The 17050-nt window shown below is 33.5% G+C and overlaps 1 protein-coding gene across 2 annotated transcripts in view; it reads left to right on the top strand.

The window, feature by feature from the left end:
• The first annotated feature begins 9846 nt into the window (after positions 1-9846).
• The window catches only part of LOC124357311 (coiled-coil domain-containing protein 6), a 29442-nt gene continuing 22238 nt past the window's right edge, over positions 9847-17050 (top strand). The window contains exons 1-3 of one of the 2 annotated variants that reach the window (XM_046808979.1): positions 9847-10013; positions 10173-10425; positions 16633-16782. In XM_046808979.1, coding sequence (XP_046664935.1) covers positions 10201-10425; positions 16633-16782 — 375 coding nt within the window. In that variant the 5' untranslated portion in view covers positions 9847-10013; positions 10173-10200. Of the gene's footprint in view, positions 10037-10172; positions 10426-16632; positions 16783-17050 lie in introns of both variants that reach the window. The other variant, XM_046808980.1, reaches the window with a different exon arrangement.

The following is a 17050-nucleotide window of genomic DNA, read 5'->3' as shown; positions in this document are numbered from 1 at the left end:
CTCAGACAAAGTGAGCTAACTGTTAAGCAAGACATTTTAATGTGGAGACTGTGTCATTCCTAAATTTCTTTAAAATAAATATTTTTAATTAATTGTAGACTAGTCATTTAGATATGGTAAAAATTTCTGTATACATTAGATCATCCACAAAAACCATGTAATGGTTACATGTAGATTGTGTTTGAACCTTTAAACTCCAAACTTTATCTCTTAGTGATAAACGCTCACACAAAATGGTTAAAAGTAGAAGTTGTGTCTATCTCAGCTAAACAGGCTGTATATAAGTTATGATCTTTATTTGCTAGATTTGGAATTCCTGAACTAATTCTGTCGTACAGTGGTCCACCTTTTTGCTCATATGAGTTGTAAATGAATAGTATTCACCACACGATCACTCTTACCATATCATCCAGCCAATAATAGTCAAGCAGAAAACTAAAAATGTAAAGAAACGACTAAAGCACACGTTAGGTTGTAAGGAAAATGTCAACTTGGTTATAAACCAGTTTTTGTTAGCACATAGAAGTGCTTTCCATAATATAATTCAAGAATCACAGCAAATTTTGTGTTCAACTAGATTTAATTAGACACTCAGTGAATCCAAACAGTAATTGAAAACCAGGGCAAGCAAGCAACTTGTGCAAAGTGAAGTAATGTCAGAATATTGTCGTAACTAAGACAAAAAAATACTTTTACGAGTTTCTTGAAATAGATTGAGGGGACAGTTTTAAAGATTTAGTCCTGTTTCTTATTTAGTAAAATTTGATGGTGAAATTGTATGTAAGATCCTCGCACAGGCCAGTGCCCATGAGGACGGACAGAATAAGGCTTGAAAGGGGTGTTTGGCGTTCAAACGTATTGAAAATTATAACAATTAAAGAAAAAAAAATGTGAAAGATTTATTGTTGGATCATTCTACTACAGGTGTGCAGCGTATCAGCTAACGAGTATTTTGAGCGATCACCTAACCCTAGGGTTGCACCTTCAAGTTACCTATTCATTCATTCCTAGGTGCCTGATGGGCAAGAACGTAGTGAGGACAAAATTTTGTAGGGGGGGGGGGGGGCAAGACAACTGATATTTTCCCGTAGTGGACAGAGAGTAAGGGAAATGCTGTCATTCCCCATTTTGTTCCTTGGCCCATTTCAATGTTGAGAATGATCTTTTAACAGTACATGTTTTGTACTGTATTATTTTAATAATAATAATCATTTATTAAAAAAGTAATTTAAAAAATATAAAATTTGAGGGGTACGACTCCCTTGCTTGCAACGACCTTGCCGCTGGGTCAACTCCTACTTTCTACCGTTCTTCCACTCCAATGCACTTAATGTCACCATCAGCTGATAGAACAATACAGAACCAATTACCCTACTATGTTTAGGAAACCCGTGCAGCAGTTTAACTTGATGTTTGTTCTTATAATAGTTTCCAATGTTCAATTTATTTCAGCTGAATTTTGAACTGTTCTTGTATTAATTTTTTTTTATATAATGAAAATATTTGCTATGTGAACAGGAAGAATTTGAAGTTATAAATTGTGAGCCAAGGCTCAAGGTATAGAAGGAGAAAGTTAATGTATTTGATTTTTTTTAGTAACATTATGCAATGTACATGTTGGCAATATGTGTTGCAATTTTGATGTTCAATAAATGATTGACGGGCTGGCATTTTCTGATAATGATAATCAGTCAGAATCCTGTTCTGCCTTGCTATCGAAAGGCCTCACAAAAATAAAAGTTTTAAAGTATTGGTTTTGTGCATTTTAAATGTAATAAGTTAATAGTAGTCAATACAAGCTCCAACTTCAACATGAGTTCACAACTGTTAACCTTGTTTCAGTGTGTTTCTAGATTAATTCAGATATTTAGTTTCAAGTTACCTATTAACATTGCTTGCGCTTTGTATTCATCTAGTTTAGGTTCATGTTGTTTTTGCTCAAAAGCTAATGGTTTTAATACAAAATTTAAGTAATGAAACAAAAGTTAAGTCATTTAGTAAAGTGTGAACACATTGAAGTGACAGTGAGTAGAAAGGACACCTCATGCAACAGAGTTCTATTTCTATTTGGACATTTTATTCACCCTTTGCACATTATTGATACCCAGTGAGGTTTAACTTGACTCAATTAACAGAACCAATTTTTTATTTTGCAAGGAAAAAAGATATTAGTATACGCAGTTGAAGGTTTAGGAAAAGTCAAATAGTACCAAAATGGTCTATTGCCAATCAGATAACATCAGTAAATTTCAATAATGCTGTTTTGGTATTGTGGTTAGATCTAAATCCCGATTAGGATTTAGTCAAAATATTAAACTATTTTTATAAATGAGGGGATTTTTCTGGGGCATAGTTCAGAAGGAGTTTGAAGTAGAATGTTTTTTTTTTCAATGGGCATGCTTCTAAACATCAGAGAGAGAAAAATTCACTGAAAGATTGTATGTGATAGGTAAGGTATTCAACAAAAACCGTTGAGGTACACCCCGGATTGCGTTGCTAGTTATCCTTGAGGACGCAGCAAGCACATTGACCTTATCTCACAGGTGCGAATGAGAACCAGCGGCCGGCCATATCGGATCGAGCAGCTCAGCTCGGTGAAATAATAGCGAGCTTCAGATTTATCTATTGGATAATTTACAAAATAGTCATTAATGATATTTTGGTTAAAGGAAACAGGGGTATTGGCATTCGATTTTTAAATACCTAGGCCATTATTCCACGTCACAGCAACTTCGAGGACTGCCGCTCAGACAAAGTTCTATGGTAGAATCTAAATTTAGTATTTCTGATTTGCTGATGCATACGATTCCTAAGGCGTTGTATAAACCAATATTGTGTAGACTTTGAACTCTGTGTCTTGCGCAATGTTCAGTCTCTTGTTTATGTAAATCTATTGTGAAATAATTTATCAAAGGTTTAATGGGGTCTTTAGAGATTGTATTTGTGACTATCGGGTATGTATATCGAATAAATTGATAAGTAAACAGTTAAAACTAATAACCACGTCCTTTACTTTATTGGGGGAAGTAACCTCAACCAGGACAAAACATCAGCATCAGTGAGTAGAGCAGAATGATGCATGTCTCAGTAATTCTGATAGTTTATTAGTTTTGGCATGAATGTTGGGATTTGAAATTTATAGGCGCAAATGTCATTAAGATTGAAAGTCCAGGGGCAGGAGGTTGTCCGTGATGTGTTACATGAATTGAGTCGGAGCCAGCCAGGATATCCAGCTAAATGTTAGTTGTGGAACTATAGTGTGTAGCTTGAAGTGAAAGTAAAGTTAAATCACAATATTGGAACATTGTAGTCAAGTATATTTGGTAAAAATAGCATATTCAATCAAGCCCGTGTTCAGGTCTCCCATACTAAAATAACCGTTTACGATTATTTTTGGAAAGGACCGCGATGTGTTTCCTACCGTCAAGCACATTACATAGTCGGTTGGTTAGTTAATTTACCAATTAGTATCCCCAAAGGTGAAGATTATTTATTATTACAAGTGTACTCAGCCAATCCGTTCGTCGTGAAAATCCCCTGTCCATACAAGTCTCCCAGGTCACGGACTGCCTCAATTGACCTTTGCTACCAGTCATGGTGGCTTCTCTGGTTATAGTGCATGTTGGCTTGATGTCACGGCCCTACACAGCTGCTCCCGTCTGTTACCTGAACCGGAGCAGTAACAAGCTACCACAAAAGGCATTATTATAATGAGACGTGAGATCGATGCGTGCCCTCAAATTCTACAACGTAGCTGATATTTGAGGCTTTATACCAAACATCTACAAGATTATGTTTTCCGTTGTCACTAACGCCCAAAAACGTATATTCTGGACGCCCCACCTAGTAATGTCATATATGTATGTATCATGAATTATCAACTGTAAAATTGAAATAAAAGTAAAGATAAGTAGAAATGTCTTATTTTAAAAGACGAAGTTATTAGAGCCAAAAAGCTCTCTCTAATACTTAACCTGGGGACCAACGGCTAAAAGGTGACTTCTGAACCACCACCAATGGCCGGGAAGGCGTGCTGCTTGCAAGGACAGTATCGCTCATTGGTCACACATTGAAGCAGCAGCCACGCTCGACATAGCTTGATCAGATCTGGTTATCTTCCCATAATCGTTGTACCCGCTACACTGCGTCATTGGAAATATGGGGTCAAACTTGGATCAATTCTCGATCCCTTATTGTTTATGATAATATGTCAATGGCATTGGTTCATCCCTTCAAACCAGGCGACTTCTGCAATATGCCGATGACAAGTATGTTCCATTCATATCTGAATCAAGAGATAAATTATAAATGCAAAAGTTCAGGGATTTTAACTTGTATCTCAACTAACTTTACAAACTAATGCAAACATGTATATACTAGTTTAGCAAATGGATCTAATTTCTAATTAGGGGTTTATTAGGTCACCACACCGCCCTATCAAGCTTTTATGTGGTTGTTTAGAGGAAACATATATAAACGTATAGTATATGGCAACATTTAAGCCAACAGCTTATCCCGATTTATTACTTTTTAATCATAGTTACTAAAAAGTATCGCACAATTTATTCATTTTTATCTGTAGTACTCAAATTAATATTGTTTGAAACGTCGTATTTTGTATACATACTTTATCACTTAAAACTGGTCTTATGTGTACCTATGTAAATGCTTCTAAGCTTTAAACTGTAAAGAAACAAACCAAGTTTGTATAAATATAAAAACATTAAAAAAAATTAAATTAAAATTCTTTTCAAATAATTATTTAACATTTTAAATTGTAAATTTGTATAATTTATATCCCAACTATGTGATATAGAGAGAGAATAACACTACGTAATTGGAAACAACACTTACTTAAATACGAAAACTAAGATCCTTAATAAATTGTGTCTTTTCTGATGGCGTATTGGAGTAGATTTCCGTTATTACTAACGGTTTCTTGGTACAGAAGTAGCATAAAAAATAGCGATTGATTCAAATAGTTCGAATGACATTATTTAATAAAGATATTAGTAATATACCTTGAAGAAGACAGCTCGTTATCTTTTTAATTACGTCAAAAAGCTAATCACCTTGTACCAAGAAAAATGAAATTCGTGCATTAAAACAAATTGCTCATGTTACATCTCAAAATAAAAGAAGCACAGAAAGCCAAATGAAGACTTCACGTGGTAGTTGAAAGACATTGTCCAGGAAGTGTTCATGGGCGAAATTTAGAAAGTCCTTAATTGATGATTAGGCTACATCAAATCCATTATTAGCAAGTACAAGGAACTACTCACTAGGAAACTAAAATTAGGGATATTTTCCGAAATTTGTATTGAGCGCTATAAATAATCCATGTGTATGGTTTAAAATGATAAAAATTGCTTTGTAGTATGTTGATTGTCATAAAAATGACACAGGTGCAGAAAAAAATTACAATTCAGCTTTGATTAATAATTGAATATATTAATTTCTACCTCTTTAAAGAAAGGTATTAACTTTATAAAGATACAAGTGTCGTTTCTGATGAAGTCAATGTTATTTAATACCTATGTGTAAAATGCATACACAGCATTTTTCTTATGCATTAGTAAAATTTTATTGAATATTTTTAATCATCACCCCAAAAAACATTAACGGGGAATTTATTACAACAATATATAATTGGTGTGTGTTTCGCCGATTTTCGGGGCACTGTGCTACCTAGGTGATGATAACTGCTATGAGCTCAATAAATTTATTTTCGTGTATAGAAGACTCGAAATGTACTTAATGGAAACAGAATATTTTATATTACATTGCTGGAAGAGTAGTTTTAAATACACAAATAAAAAATAACTCGTCCTCCGTTGTTCGTAGCCATTGATCAATCATGACCATAATGCTAGCTTAAGGAACTTTTAAGTTTGTATTAAAATTGTTGGCATAACAGTATGTTAGAAAATATAAGGTTAAAAAAGTATTAGTTTTTTATCTACATAAACTTTCAAGCTAAAAGTTCTTTCTAGCCAAAAAATATAATAAAAAATACACAATACGTTTCAAAAATCACAATTGAATTAACACATTCTTGAACTTTGATAAAATAGGGAATGACAAAGACTGAACACTCCTTCGATCGGCTCCTTAGTTTTTGTATCTAATTTCAGTTGTATTATTTAATTGATGAGAAATGAGCTTTATTGTGAGTTATTTTAATCGGATTTCAAAATAGTTTTCTGTATATCCAGTTTTTCCTTAATTTTCAATATCCTTTTTCTGGTCATTATTAAAGTAAAAAAAAACCTGGGAAGGGATGATATTATGTAGCTAACGTGTAACAGGTATTTTGCCTGTATACATGTCTCAAGGAAGTTTGCTCAATACTTGCCGCTAGATGTCAGAATGAGGCGATTTTCATTTACTTAGTATGTTGCGCACAATAATCCCCAGTGATTGTGCAAGTTATTTGGCCCAAAATATTGTTTTTATGTCTGGTATTAGTGCACGTAGAACTCGTAGAAGTGCATATTTATTATAAATTCCAATTCAATGGGACAGTCTTTAATCTGTTATTGTTTCCGCATGTCGATTGTAAAACGCTCTGCCATATAACAGTTCCTCCTTCAGTTCTCCGTAGAGCCAGCCACCTACTTGCCACGCCGCTCTGGGCTCTGTTTAATGTTTCCCTACTGAGAGGCGTCTTTCCAAATATATTTAAACTCGGTCATATCATCCCAATTTATAAGTCTGGAGACGCTAGAAATGTCACTAATTACAGACCCGTAACTATTCTATCTGCAATTGCTAAGATCTTTGAGAGCCTAGTTCAGGATGTCCTACAAAACTTTTTTATTTCTATTATTCCTCCCTTCCAACATGGTTTCATGCCCGGTCGATCAACTTCCACTAACTTGATTCTCCTCCAAGACCTTATATTGACATCTTTCAAGGATGGATTTCAAGTGAATGTGATCTACATATACATGAATAAAGCCTTCGACTTGATAAGCCATGTTTTCTTGATAGCGAAGTTGAAGGAGTATGGTATTGATGGTCAGCTATTGAACTGGATCGAGAACTATTTGACTAACAGACGCCTTGCGGTGAGATATGAGTTTGCTATCTATGAGTTCTTCTTGGCTCTATCTGGAGTGCCGCAAGGTAGTCATATGGGGCCCTTCTTCTTCAACGTTTATGAAGCAGATATAGCACCTTCCATCTGTGCATATATCTTGATGTTTGCAGACGACCTTAAACTGGTTCGAGTTATCAAGAGCTTTAAAGACTGCCTCTCCCTTCAGAGTGATCTTATTGAGCTGGAACGTTGGTGCACCTTTAACTAAATGGTTATCAACATGAAGAAATGCAACGTCATTACCTTCATAAGGAGCAAGAACCCGATTTTGTTTATTATTCTCCCTTAAATCTACACATACAAAGAGTTACTTATGTCAGGGATCTCGGAGTAACACTAACGCAAACTCTTTCTTCGGACATGCATGTTCAGGATATCTGTGCTAAAGCCAACCGTCTCTTGGGATTTATACTGAGATCAACTAGAGGGCTAACCAGCCAAAAAGCTCTTAAACTGTTGTATTGTGCCCTGGTCAGACAGGTGCTGGAATTCCCTGCAGTAGTCTAGTCTCCTTATCACACTGGTTTAATCTCAGACTTACAAAAAATCCAAGATAAATTCGTCAGAGTCGTGGGAGTGCGTCAGGGTATGAATTATCGTGAGGTCCCAGTCAATTTAATGACGAAGGAGCTCCAACTATCTCCACTAGTGGTCCGCCGGAAGCTGCAAGATGCGCTGTTCCTCTTCAAGTTGTTCAATGGAGTAATTACATGTCCTGAATTGCTCCGGAAGATTAATTTTCGTGTGCCATCTGGTACAAGATCTCAAGAGCTGTTCTGGAGAAACCACCATCCTACCTCCTACGACTGGAACTCCTCATTGGCCCGGATCCAGAGAGTCGGCTGCGCTATCTCCAGCTCGGTAGATTTCTTCAACTCTTCTCTCCCAGCATTTAGGAAGAAAGTTATGAAAATCCTCAGTGAAGAGTAGTTATCTAGTCGCTGTTGCATGGCCAAATCTGTTACTCATCAGAGAATTCATTTTAGACTGCACGGTTTATGTAATTGATCGCACAGTCTTTTTTATTGCCAGAATGCACTATATTATATAGACTATATTGCATGTATCACAATAGTATTATTTGTTTTAGGATTGCCTGTATATTAAATTTTTGTTTTTGGGAGATCGTAGGGTAGTTTCTCGTTGTTAACTTAACTAATTTATTAAACAACCATTTACCTAATCTCATCTTTGGATTGTTGGAATGCATGTACATTAGATATTAGGGATTGCACGTATCATAATAGTATTTATTTTGCTAGGATCGTTTGTAAATCATTTTTGTTTGGGGTAACCCAAAGATTATGTAATCTCGTTTTTAATCTCAACTTATTTATTTAGTTGTTAATCTATTTTTGCTATTGTTAATCCATTTCTACAAGTTATTGACTGAATAATTGCTTTGTGAACCATTGTATTGTATTGATTTACTCAATAAATTGGTAATGCCGTTGGAAAAAAAACATCAGAATTGTTAACAAGTGCGATCGCTTCGGAGCCGAAGTTAAGGCCATTCTGCTGAGGACTCAGCAGGGATGACGGCTGGTGGTTCTCGTGGTTAACATTGAAGTAACTGCATGTAAGCTGACTGAATGGAGAATTAAACCTGATAAGGATAAAATATTGTTATTAGTTGCCTATTGAATTAGATAGATTTGTGTATAATGTGTAAACTTTAACGTGTATACTAAATTTTAATTTTAAAATGGAAATTTTTAAAAGGTGGCTCCATCATATAATAATATATTATCAAACGTAATTTTAGTTATACATGACTGTTTCAATATTGTAATAAGAATGGTTACATATCCTTTTCTTAATTTGGGTTTAGAAGTTTAGTGGAAGAGGAGACTTTTAAGTCCTAATATAAATAAAGTTATTTTCATGTCGTGGTATTAAATTACGAAGTAGCGTTTTAACTTATTACTATAAGCACCATCAATTGAATCTTATAAATTATCACCTAAATTTAAGAACATTTATTTTCGTACTCTGGTGAGTGAATCGTCAGGTTACGTGCAACTCATTTTGTTGTCAAGAATCAAGAATCAAGAATGTTGTCAAGTTCCGCGTTTCGGAAACTTTATGAGCTTTCTGCCGTGACATTTGTTTTGCGTAGTATACCTGGTACTGTATTGATATTGTTCTGATTAATGGTTACCATTCAAACACGGATGTAATTGTTTTAGTATTTTCGTAAAAGTTAAAATTTCACGTTATAAATTTCACAAATAAACATTTAATTGCAAATCTAAATTAAGGAACAAAAGTAATTGAATTAAGATTATCGGTGAACCGTTTAAACATATTTTTATTCAGTTAACTGTTTCCCTTTTGGGTGATTACAGCCTGAAGTGATTGGATTCTACTTTTAAAAGCAGTATTTTTCAAAATATAAATTTTGCATACCTACCTGACAACTACAGTTGTTACTTTTAATTGACACATTTGTTTTGCATTGTGTGGATTATTATTATGTTATTTATTTGATTATTTTTGCCAATTTGTCGCCATCAAAAGTTGGCGCCTTGACGAGAGCCCCCTACTAGTTATGTCCCTGGATTCAACAATGTAAAAATCTTAGAATTTTGGAATTTTTTATTAAATTTGTACACTGTAGTGCCCATTTATAACCCGTTCCGGTTGAATTAGTTTTAAAAGATTGGGCCAGTTACACTTTTTAAATACTCATCGTATACTCCAACTGTCTGTGATATCTTGCTCTATGTCACTCACGAACTGTGGATGGTCTTCAGGTCTTGGTCTTATGGTTGGCTTGGAATTCATCTAGGTGTTTTCTGTCTAAGTCGTGATCTAGGTTTTAGGCAGTCGGCATCGGTATTATTTAGGATATTGTATATTTTATTTCTGAGAGGTGCTGATAATAAAGGCTATTCTATTTATAATAAAGGTTAATATAATTTATTCTGCATTGTAAGTAGTTTTATACATTTCACCTTTTTCATTGAGAGTAAAATTTCACGAACATGAACCCCAACACCTTTGATTCAATGCATGTTGCACCAGGAAATAAAATTGCAATATTTATTCATTAGTTTTGTTTTTTCAGATATTTAAATTTATAATTTGCTGTCCAAATGATGGCAGACACAGGAAGTGCAAGTGAGAGTGATTCTAGTTCTATAGATGGGGGTCCTATAATGATGCCACCTTCACCCATCACAAGGGAACAATTGCAAAAGAGAATAGAATCACTTCAGCAGCAGAATAGAGTTTTGAAAGTAGAAGTTGAAACTTATAAACTTAAAGTTAAAGGACTCGAGGAACAAAATCGTAATCTGAGGCAGGCTTCAGTTATAATAGTAAGTTTTCCTCTTGTTTATAGGTACAGTAGTGCTTGTATTATCAGTTTTCCACTTTGTTGTGTTCTAATTATTTCAGTAAATACTTCCTGAATTGTGTATTGTAAATATTTACTTTAGCCACTGCACTACTGTCAAATTATCTGTTATATTTTTTCAAAAGAAAATGTTTATAAAAGTAAATTAATAAAACACAAAATAATTGTTTTGAACAATTCTTAAAAAACCTAGTAACAGGAAATGTTGGAGGAATAAAAAATTCCCTAGGATAGTACCGATTAGTTAAATAGGCCTATTAACATTTGAGAGGATCTGATCAGTAAAGCTCGTGATAATTATAAAAATTATAAACTGCCGAACCATATCCTACGTATAGCAAGAGGACATGGGCTGCCACAAATTTTGATAAGACACAAACCGAATTTTAAATCCCTAGATGAACTGAAACGGCAACGTCTCTTCTGTGCATTTTGAAACAATAATAGCAGCCTAATTTTAGTGCATTCAAAACACAAAACCTGAACATTAAAAAAAATATACACCATGAAATGTTCACAGCGAAAAAGAGAAAAATGCTGGTCCTTTTAAAATTAACTAGGCCTAAGTTACATGCAACAAAATGTAATCAGTCAAGAAATGTGAAAAATAAATCTACAACTAGATGTGCAAAGAAGTTTTATAATTTGGCCAAAAAGAGTGAAGTAAAAGAGGAAAAAAATTAAGAATAAATTTAACCAAAGAGGAGGAAACCGTGGCCAAAGTTAAGACAAACAGGTGAGGGTAACAAAACAATCTTTAATTACCCTCAAACTCAGTTGGTGGACCAATAGTCACAGCTCAAATTCCCTAATTTTTCATGTGAATTTTGATAACTCTATTATCCACTTAACTCTTATATTATTTCTCCCTCCCACCCAGAAACTCCACTTTCCTCCAGACTCTTGGATCGATAGACTATTTGGAATATAAGTAAGCTAAATTTCAAACGGACGATAATATTTGTGCAATATATGATTAGCCTACCAGTGCTTTAAAACTTTCTGGAAATAAAAGTAAATAAATTGTTAAAAATGGTTTTAAATTGTTATAGTTAACGTAGCTAAAGAATATATTATCCTTGTGTTATCAGTTATTACTCTCACTGAATCAGCCTTATTTTGTTAGCTAATCTATTTGGAACCCGTTGTATATCTGTTTATGCTAATTATGTAAGTATAGACAAGAAAGTTTGAATTACATTTTTTTAAGGGGTAAAACATTGTTGTTCTTTCTGAAACGTAATTAGTTTCTGTTGTTTTTAATTTACCTTATAAACATTTTCCTGTCAAAAAAATTATGTGAAGTGGCAAAAGCAAATATTTATTTAAAGTTTTACAAATGTATGTATAACCTATAGGAAATGTAATTAAGTACCTAATAGACAAATCTACACTGCAAATTACCTTATTTATCATATAGTTGTATGACCTATACCTAAATATTTTATTGAATACAAAGTAGTACATTTAGGGACCTTTTTCAATTGAACTACATAGTTTAACCATTGGTTTTTGTAACTATGAAATTCTTGGCTGGAGTGTTAAATCATTTTGATGCTATTGTCTTATTGCACTTCCCCCCCTGAACAAAACAATACAAAGTTTTAAGGCAATGAAAATGATAAAAATTGTACAACATCAAAGGTAGGACTATTTTTCATCTCTGGAGCAACATTTCGTTGTTCTACATCATCACAATTTGTGACATCATTCTGTTATGGCCTTGAGATAATCTCTTATTGATTGTTGTTGACATTAAATGTGACGCCAATATTAATTCGGAGTGGTCTTTTAGCTCTTAAAAACAAAGTTTTGTTTATTTAGGTCATCTGGTATTAATTCATAACAAGCTGACATAAATGCCTCCAGACATTAGTGTAAGCTGGGGAAAAAAACTTAAGGGGTAGGGACGTCTCTATCTTGCGCATCCTAAATTTGTAGTTTTTAGGTACTTTTTTATTTCCGGTCCTAGACAATAATAGAACAAGCAAATAAAAGTTTATACCTTTGGCTTTATAGTAGAGCAATTGTATTCTTCATTTTTAATTTCAAAGCGGAAATTAAAACTTTATAGAAGATATAATTTGTTCATATTTGTGTTGGTTTTAATATATATTTTTTAATTAGTTCCAGTAGTTTTAAAAGTTAGGTACTTTGGGATTATACCGACCACACCCAGACATGAATCGTTATTTAACATTTTGCTTCTACTGATTACTAGATTAGCGTAGAAGACTATTTCGTCAGTATAAAACAGGAATTGTCTTATCGCAAACCCCTCCCCATCCTCAGACAGAGGTCAAAGTCGAGCGTCTAGTAGATAACGTGATTGCAGAGCCTCGCCGCCCGTTCAGCTGGTGCATCGCTTTGTTGTACTTTCGTGTTTTACCTCTACATTTCTCCAAACACAAAAATTTAACAAAAACAAACATTTACCAAACTAAACTCTTTATTAAAAAAACACTCAAAACTTGTTTTTATTCTTGATCACATTCCGCCACCCAAAATGCGAGTGCCTCCGGCCATCAGCGCGGGCTTCGACAGCACCTTCGGTGCTGCCCCGCGCTGATGTCGACGAAAGAAAAACATCCCTCGAGATAGTACCTATCAGTAAAATATCAAATTCTAGAGGGGCTAATCAGAAATATAAATTGAATTGAAATGGAAAGGCAATTATGTACAGTGCAAATCACGTGATGCCGCGCGGCCTGCCGTAATCAGGATTCTCGAGAAAGATAAGATAACAGCGACAACAATACCGATCACAATACCTGGAAATGCTTGTAAGTTTGTAATTTTGTAATTGAAGAGTTGTTTTTTCGTTCTATCATGTTTGTTTCTATATATTTCTATTTTTGTGTTCTTCATACTGGTGTGGTCGGTATAATCCCAAAGTACCAAAAGTTATAATCTCTCTATTTTGTAGCAGTAACCACTTTTAAGTACTGGTAAAATTTTTCAGAGATCTAAAATAACAAGCCAAAAATAACAGCAGCCTGTACTTAAGTATGCATTTTTAGAATTTTCAGGAAATTTAATTTAAAATCAGTTTATCCTATTAACCATTTGTAATAATATTGAAGCATTCAAGTTTACATACTTTACTGCTAAAATAGTCCTGGAACATACTACTGGGGTCTTTTTCTTTTCAGCTCTCTTTTCTTAGTCTGAGCTTTTTTTGTATTGGCAAATATATGCCTTTATCTGCTGGTAAAAAATCTTGATCGATCTATTTTCTTCAGGCCATCAATCATTTTAGGACCCAATGTATAGCCTAAATATTCAATACTGAGATCTTTGGTAATCATTAAGTGACACCAGTGCATTGGCAATGCCAAACTTCAAAGTATTGATTCCAATGAATTCAGTGTTTGGAACACATTTTCAGATAACTCTGTTTAAAGATTTGATAGGATTCTGTGATTGACCGTGCAGGCACTTTCTCAACAGATCCGGTTTAGTTAGATCATTGTACACAGGTTTTATAGCTAACAGCTCTGGCTGTGGCAAAGAATTTTTGTGTGTGTTTAGGCTGTTTTCGTTTCTCTGGGCCAGATTAGGTCTGCAACAGCAGGTACTCAACTAGGCGTACGATTTCGTTGTCTATGTTTATGTTACTTTTATTTTCTGATAGATTCATATTTATATTCAAATCATAATTGTACGTATGCTCACAAATAGTGAAGATTCAATTTTCACAATAAAAAAGATTATTTTAATTTAAAATGTTCCTACCCCATTTAGAGAGCAAAAATTAATGAAAATTCACATAACCATAACTTTTTATGTTGTGGTTGGATCGTAAGTCCTACTGTTATGGATAAAACAATTTTAAAATTACAAGAAAACTTAAATATAACGTGCTATTGTAATAAAATAATGTAAAAAAAATTGTAACTTTCAGTAATTTAGTAAATGAGAAAAAATTAACCTAATCACAACTAGTAAATGTAAAATTAATGGTCGTAGTGGAAAAATACTAATTTCGTGTTACTTACCTATTGTTCTCATTCTCCTGAACAAAAGAATAAGTGGAGATGACAAATAATGAAGTTGTAGAACATTAAAAGTGGAACTAATTTTCTCACACTGAGCAATATTTCCTCGTTGTACATCTACATGGGGCGTCACGTCATCTTGTTTTGACCGTGATTGGTTCATGTCTGCTATTGCACCTCAGATAAACTATTGGTTGCATATAACAGTGAAAAACGTAGATAACAAGAAGCAATGTACACAAATAAAATCACAAAATGACATTTCTATTTCTAATATTTAAAAGCATTGTTGTTTTTGATTTCCACCCCCTAAAACCAATTATAATTTTGTTCAGGAGGACGATTAGAATATGTTCATAACGTTGAAATTATGATTGGAATCTCCTGTGGTTAACTTTACTGATACCCCACAACTGCCTAATTTCGTATGCACTTACAACCTGCACCTGGTCGAATAAATTAATATTGTTAAAATCATGGTGTTCCAGCCATTAATTTTATCAGTGTTTTGTGATTATGCGATAAAAAAATCTATGTGCAGATCAAAGTTTAATTACGATTAACTGATATAAACTTTTAAGACTTGTAATAAGTGATCTATAAACTGATATAGCAATAATATTGAAATGTAAGTTACACTAGAAACAAATTGTTTCTGTATTGTGGCTAGCTTATTTTACTTAACAAAGATGGTTATTAAATATTATACAATGGTTATCACTATTCATTTTAAGGGCACATAAACTTGAATAGTTTAAAAAGAGCTTGGTAGCCTACTTTATTTCTCAAATTCGCACCTGATATCATAACCAACAACAACATTTTCATGAGACCATTTCAGGAAAAGTTATTGCAGATTTAGCTCACCCATTGTTAAACTTACATACTACAGAGTATTTGGTTTAATTATTTTATTTTAATAAAAGGTGTATGAAAAATACCAGATGTTTTGTACAACTCTTAGGTTTATGGTTACAGGGTTCCCATCCGACCATGAAAAGCATGAAACTATGATTAAGCCATGAATTTCGTTATAAAGAGGGACAATCTCTACGACTTGTGAATAAATAAATGAACATGCGTTGTCATAGTCCCTTCATCAAATGACAGTGGATAATCAATCACTATTGCTTAATAAAATATGTTACACAATCAAGAGTATAAACTGGAAAGTTTGATTGATGCTGCACTTGGCATAATATAACCCATAATATAAAAAATGTGTGAGGAAAATGAAGGGATGGTGGAAGATCACATGGTCCAAATGAAGTGAAATCTGTCTTGTCTTATTACCAGTTGCCAGTTTCTGGATCGTGGCTTCGCAAAACGTGGCTGTGAACAAACAAGGCACATGCTATTCTAGAATCAAAAGTATAGATATCTGAGTTTGAGCATTAATCACAATTTACATGAGATCTAATATGATATAAGCCACAAATGTTGGGCGTTTTTATACTTATTACTTAGTGAACTGCACTTGCTATTGGTGCTGCAGCTATCCACTTATATCATGGCCGAAATCATTAATTAATAAATTTTTTTTATTTGTATCTGTCAATTTCTGTATGACCCTTAAACATCATTAGTGAAATAAGGAAAAGTTTGAAATTATTTCACTGTTTCGCTGTGTCTGATTATTATCTGCGTCTTAAATATGTTCTCCCTAACATCATATTTTTTGTTAACTGTGAAAACCTTGAATGATCCATGAATTTAATCATTTAGATTGAGTGTGGGAACCCTAGGTGTGCCTTGTATAGTATAATAAATAAATAGAACCATCGTTAAAGTTCGGGTTTCTTTCTTATGTTCTTTTCACTTAATCAACACTATATCAAGTACCAGTATTTTATACCATGTACTTTTTTTGAGGGCTGGAAATCCTAGTCTAAAATTTTAAAGGTTTACAGATTTTGGACAGTGTTATTTTAGAAATAATAATTTGCTATAATATTGTAATGCAAAATGAGTAATACCTAAGCAGGTAACTGCAACAGTAATCTCATAAGTTTCTAGTTTGAACCTGATTTGTTAGATGGAATAAGAACTTTTGTCCATATTTACTAATATTATACATTATTAATTAATTGTGTATGTCCAGCTATACTGATTTAATAATATATAAGTAATATGTAAACTGTATTTGCAAATCAGTAATGTATGTTGTACAGCAAGCAAAAGCTGAACAAGAAGAGGAGTTTATCAGTAACACATTGTTGAAAAAGATACAAGCATTAAAAAAGGAAAAAGAAACATTAGCTCACCATTATGAACAAGAAGAAGAATGTCTTACAAATGATTTATCCCGAAAGTTAACCCAGGTAAGTCAAAATTACAGTGTATATAAAGAAATTTTACCATTAGTGACAGATATAGACGATTTTATGACAATTAGCTTCCATTTATGAACTGAAATTTATATTGGTAAATAGATCATGATTCTCTTGATGAATAGGGTTACACTCATTTCGATACATGGAAGTTTGTAACCTTGTCAACAGTTCTTGGATGTATGACAACAGATTTTTATATCTCATTCAAATAAGAAGCATTTTTTGTAAAGTTGTGGTGCCTTTATCATATAGCAGT

The sequence above is a fragment of the Homalodisca vitripennis genome, chromosome 3, assembly GCF_021130785.1.
Source record: "Homalodisca vitripennis isolate AUS2020 chromosome 3, UT_GWSS_2.1, whole genome shotgun sequence".
Classification (NCBI taxonomy): Eukaryota; Metazoa; Arthropoda; class Insecta; order Hemiptera; family Cicadellidae; genus Homalodisca; species Homalodisca vitripennis.
The sequence above is the reverse complement of the archived record's forward strand: the minus strand, read 5'-3'. Positions and strand labels throughout refer to the sequence as shown.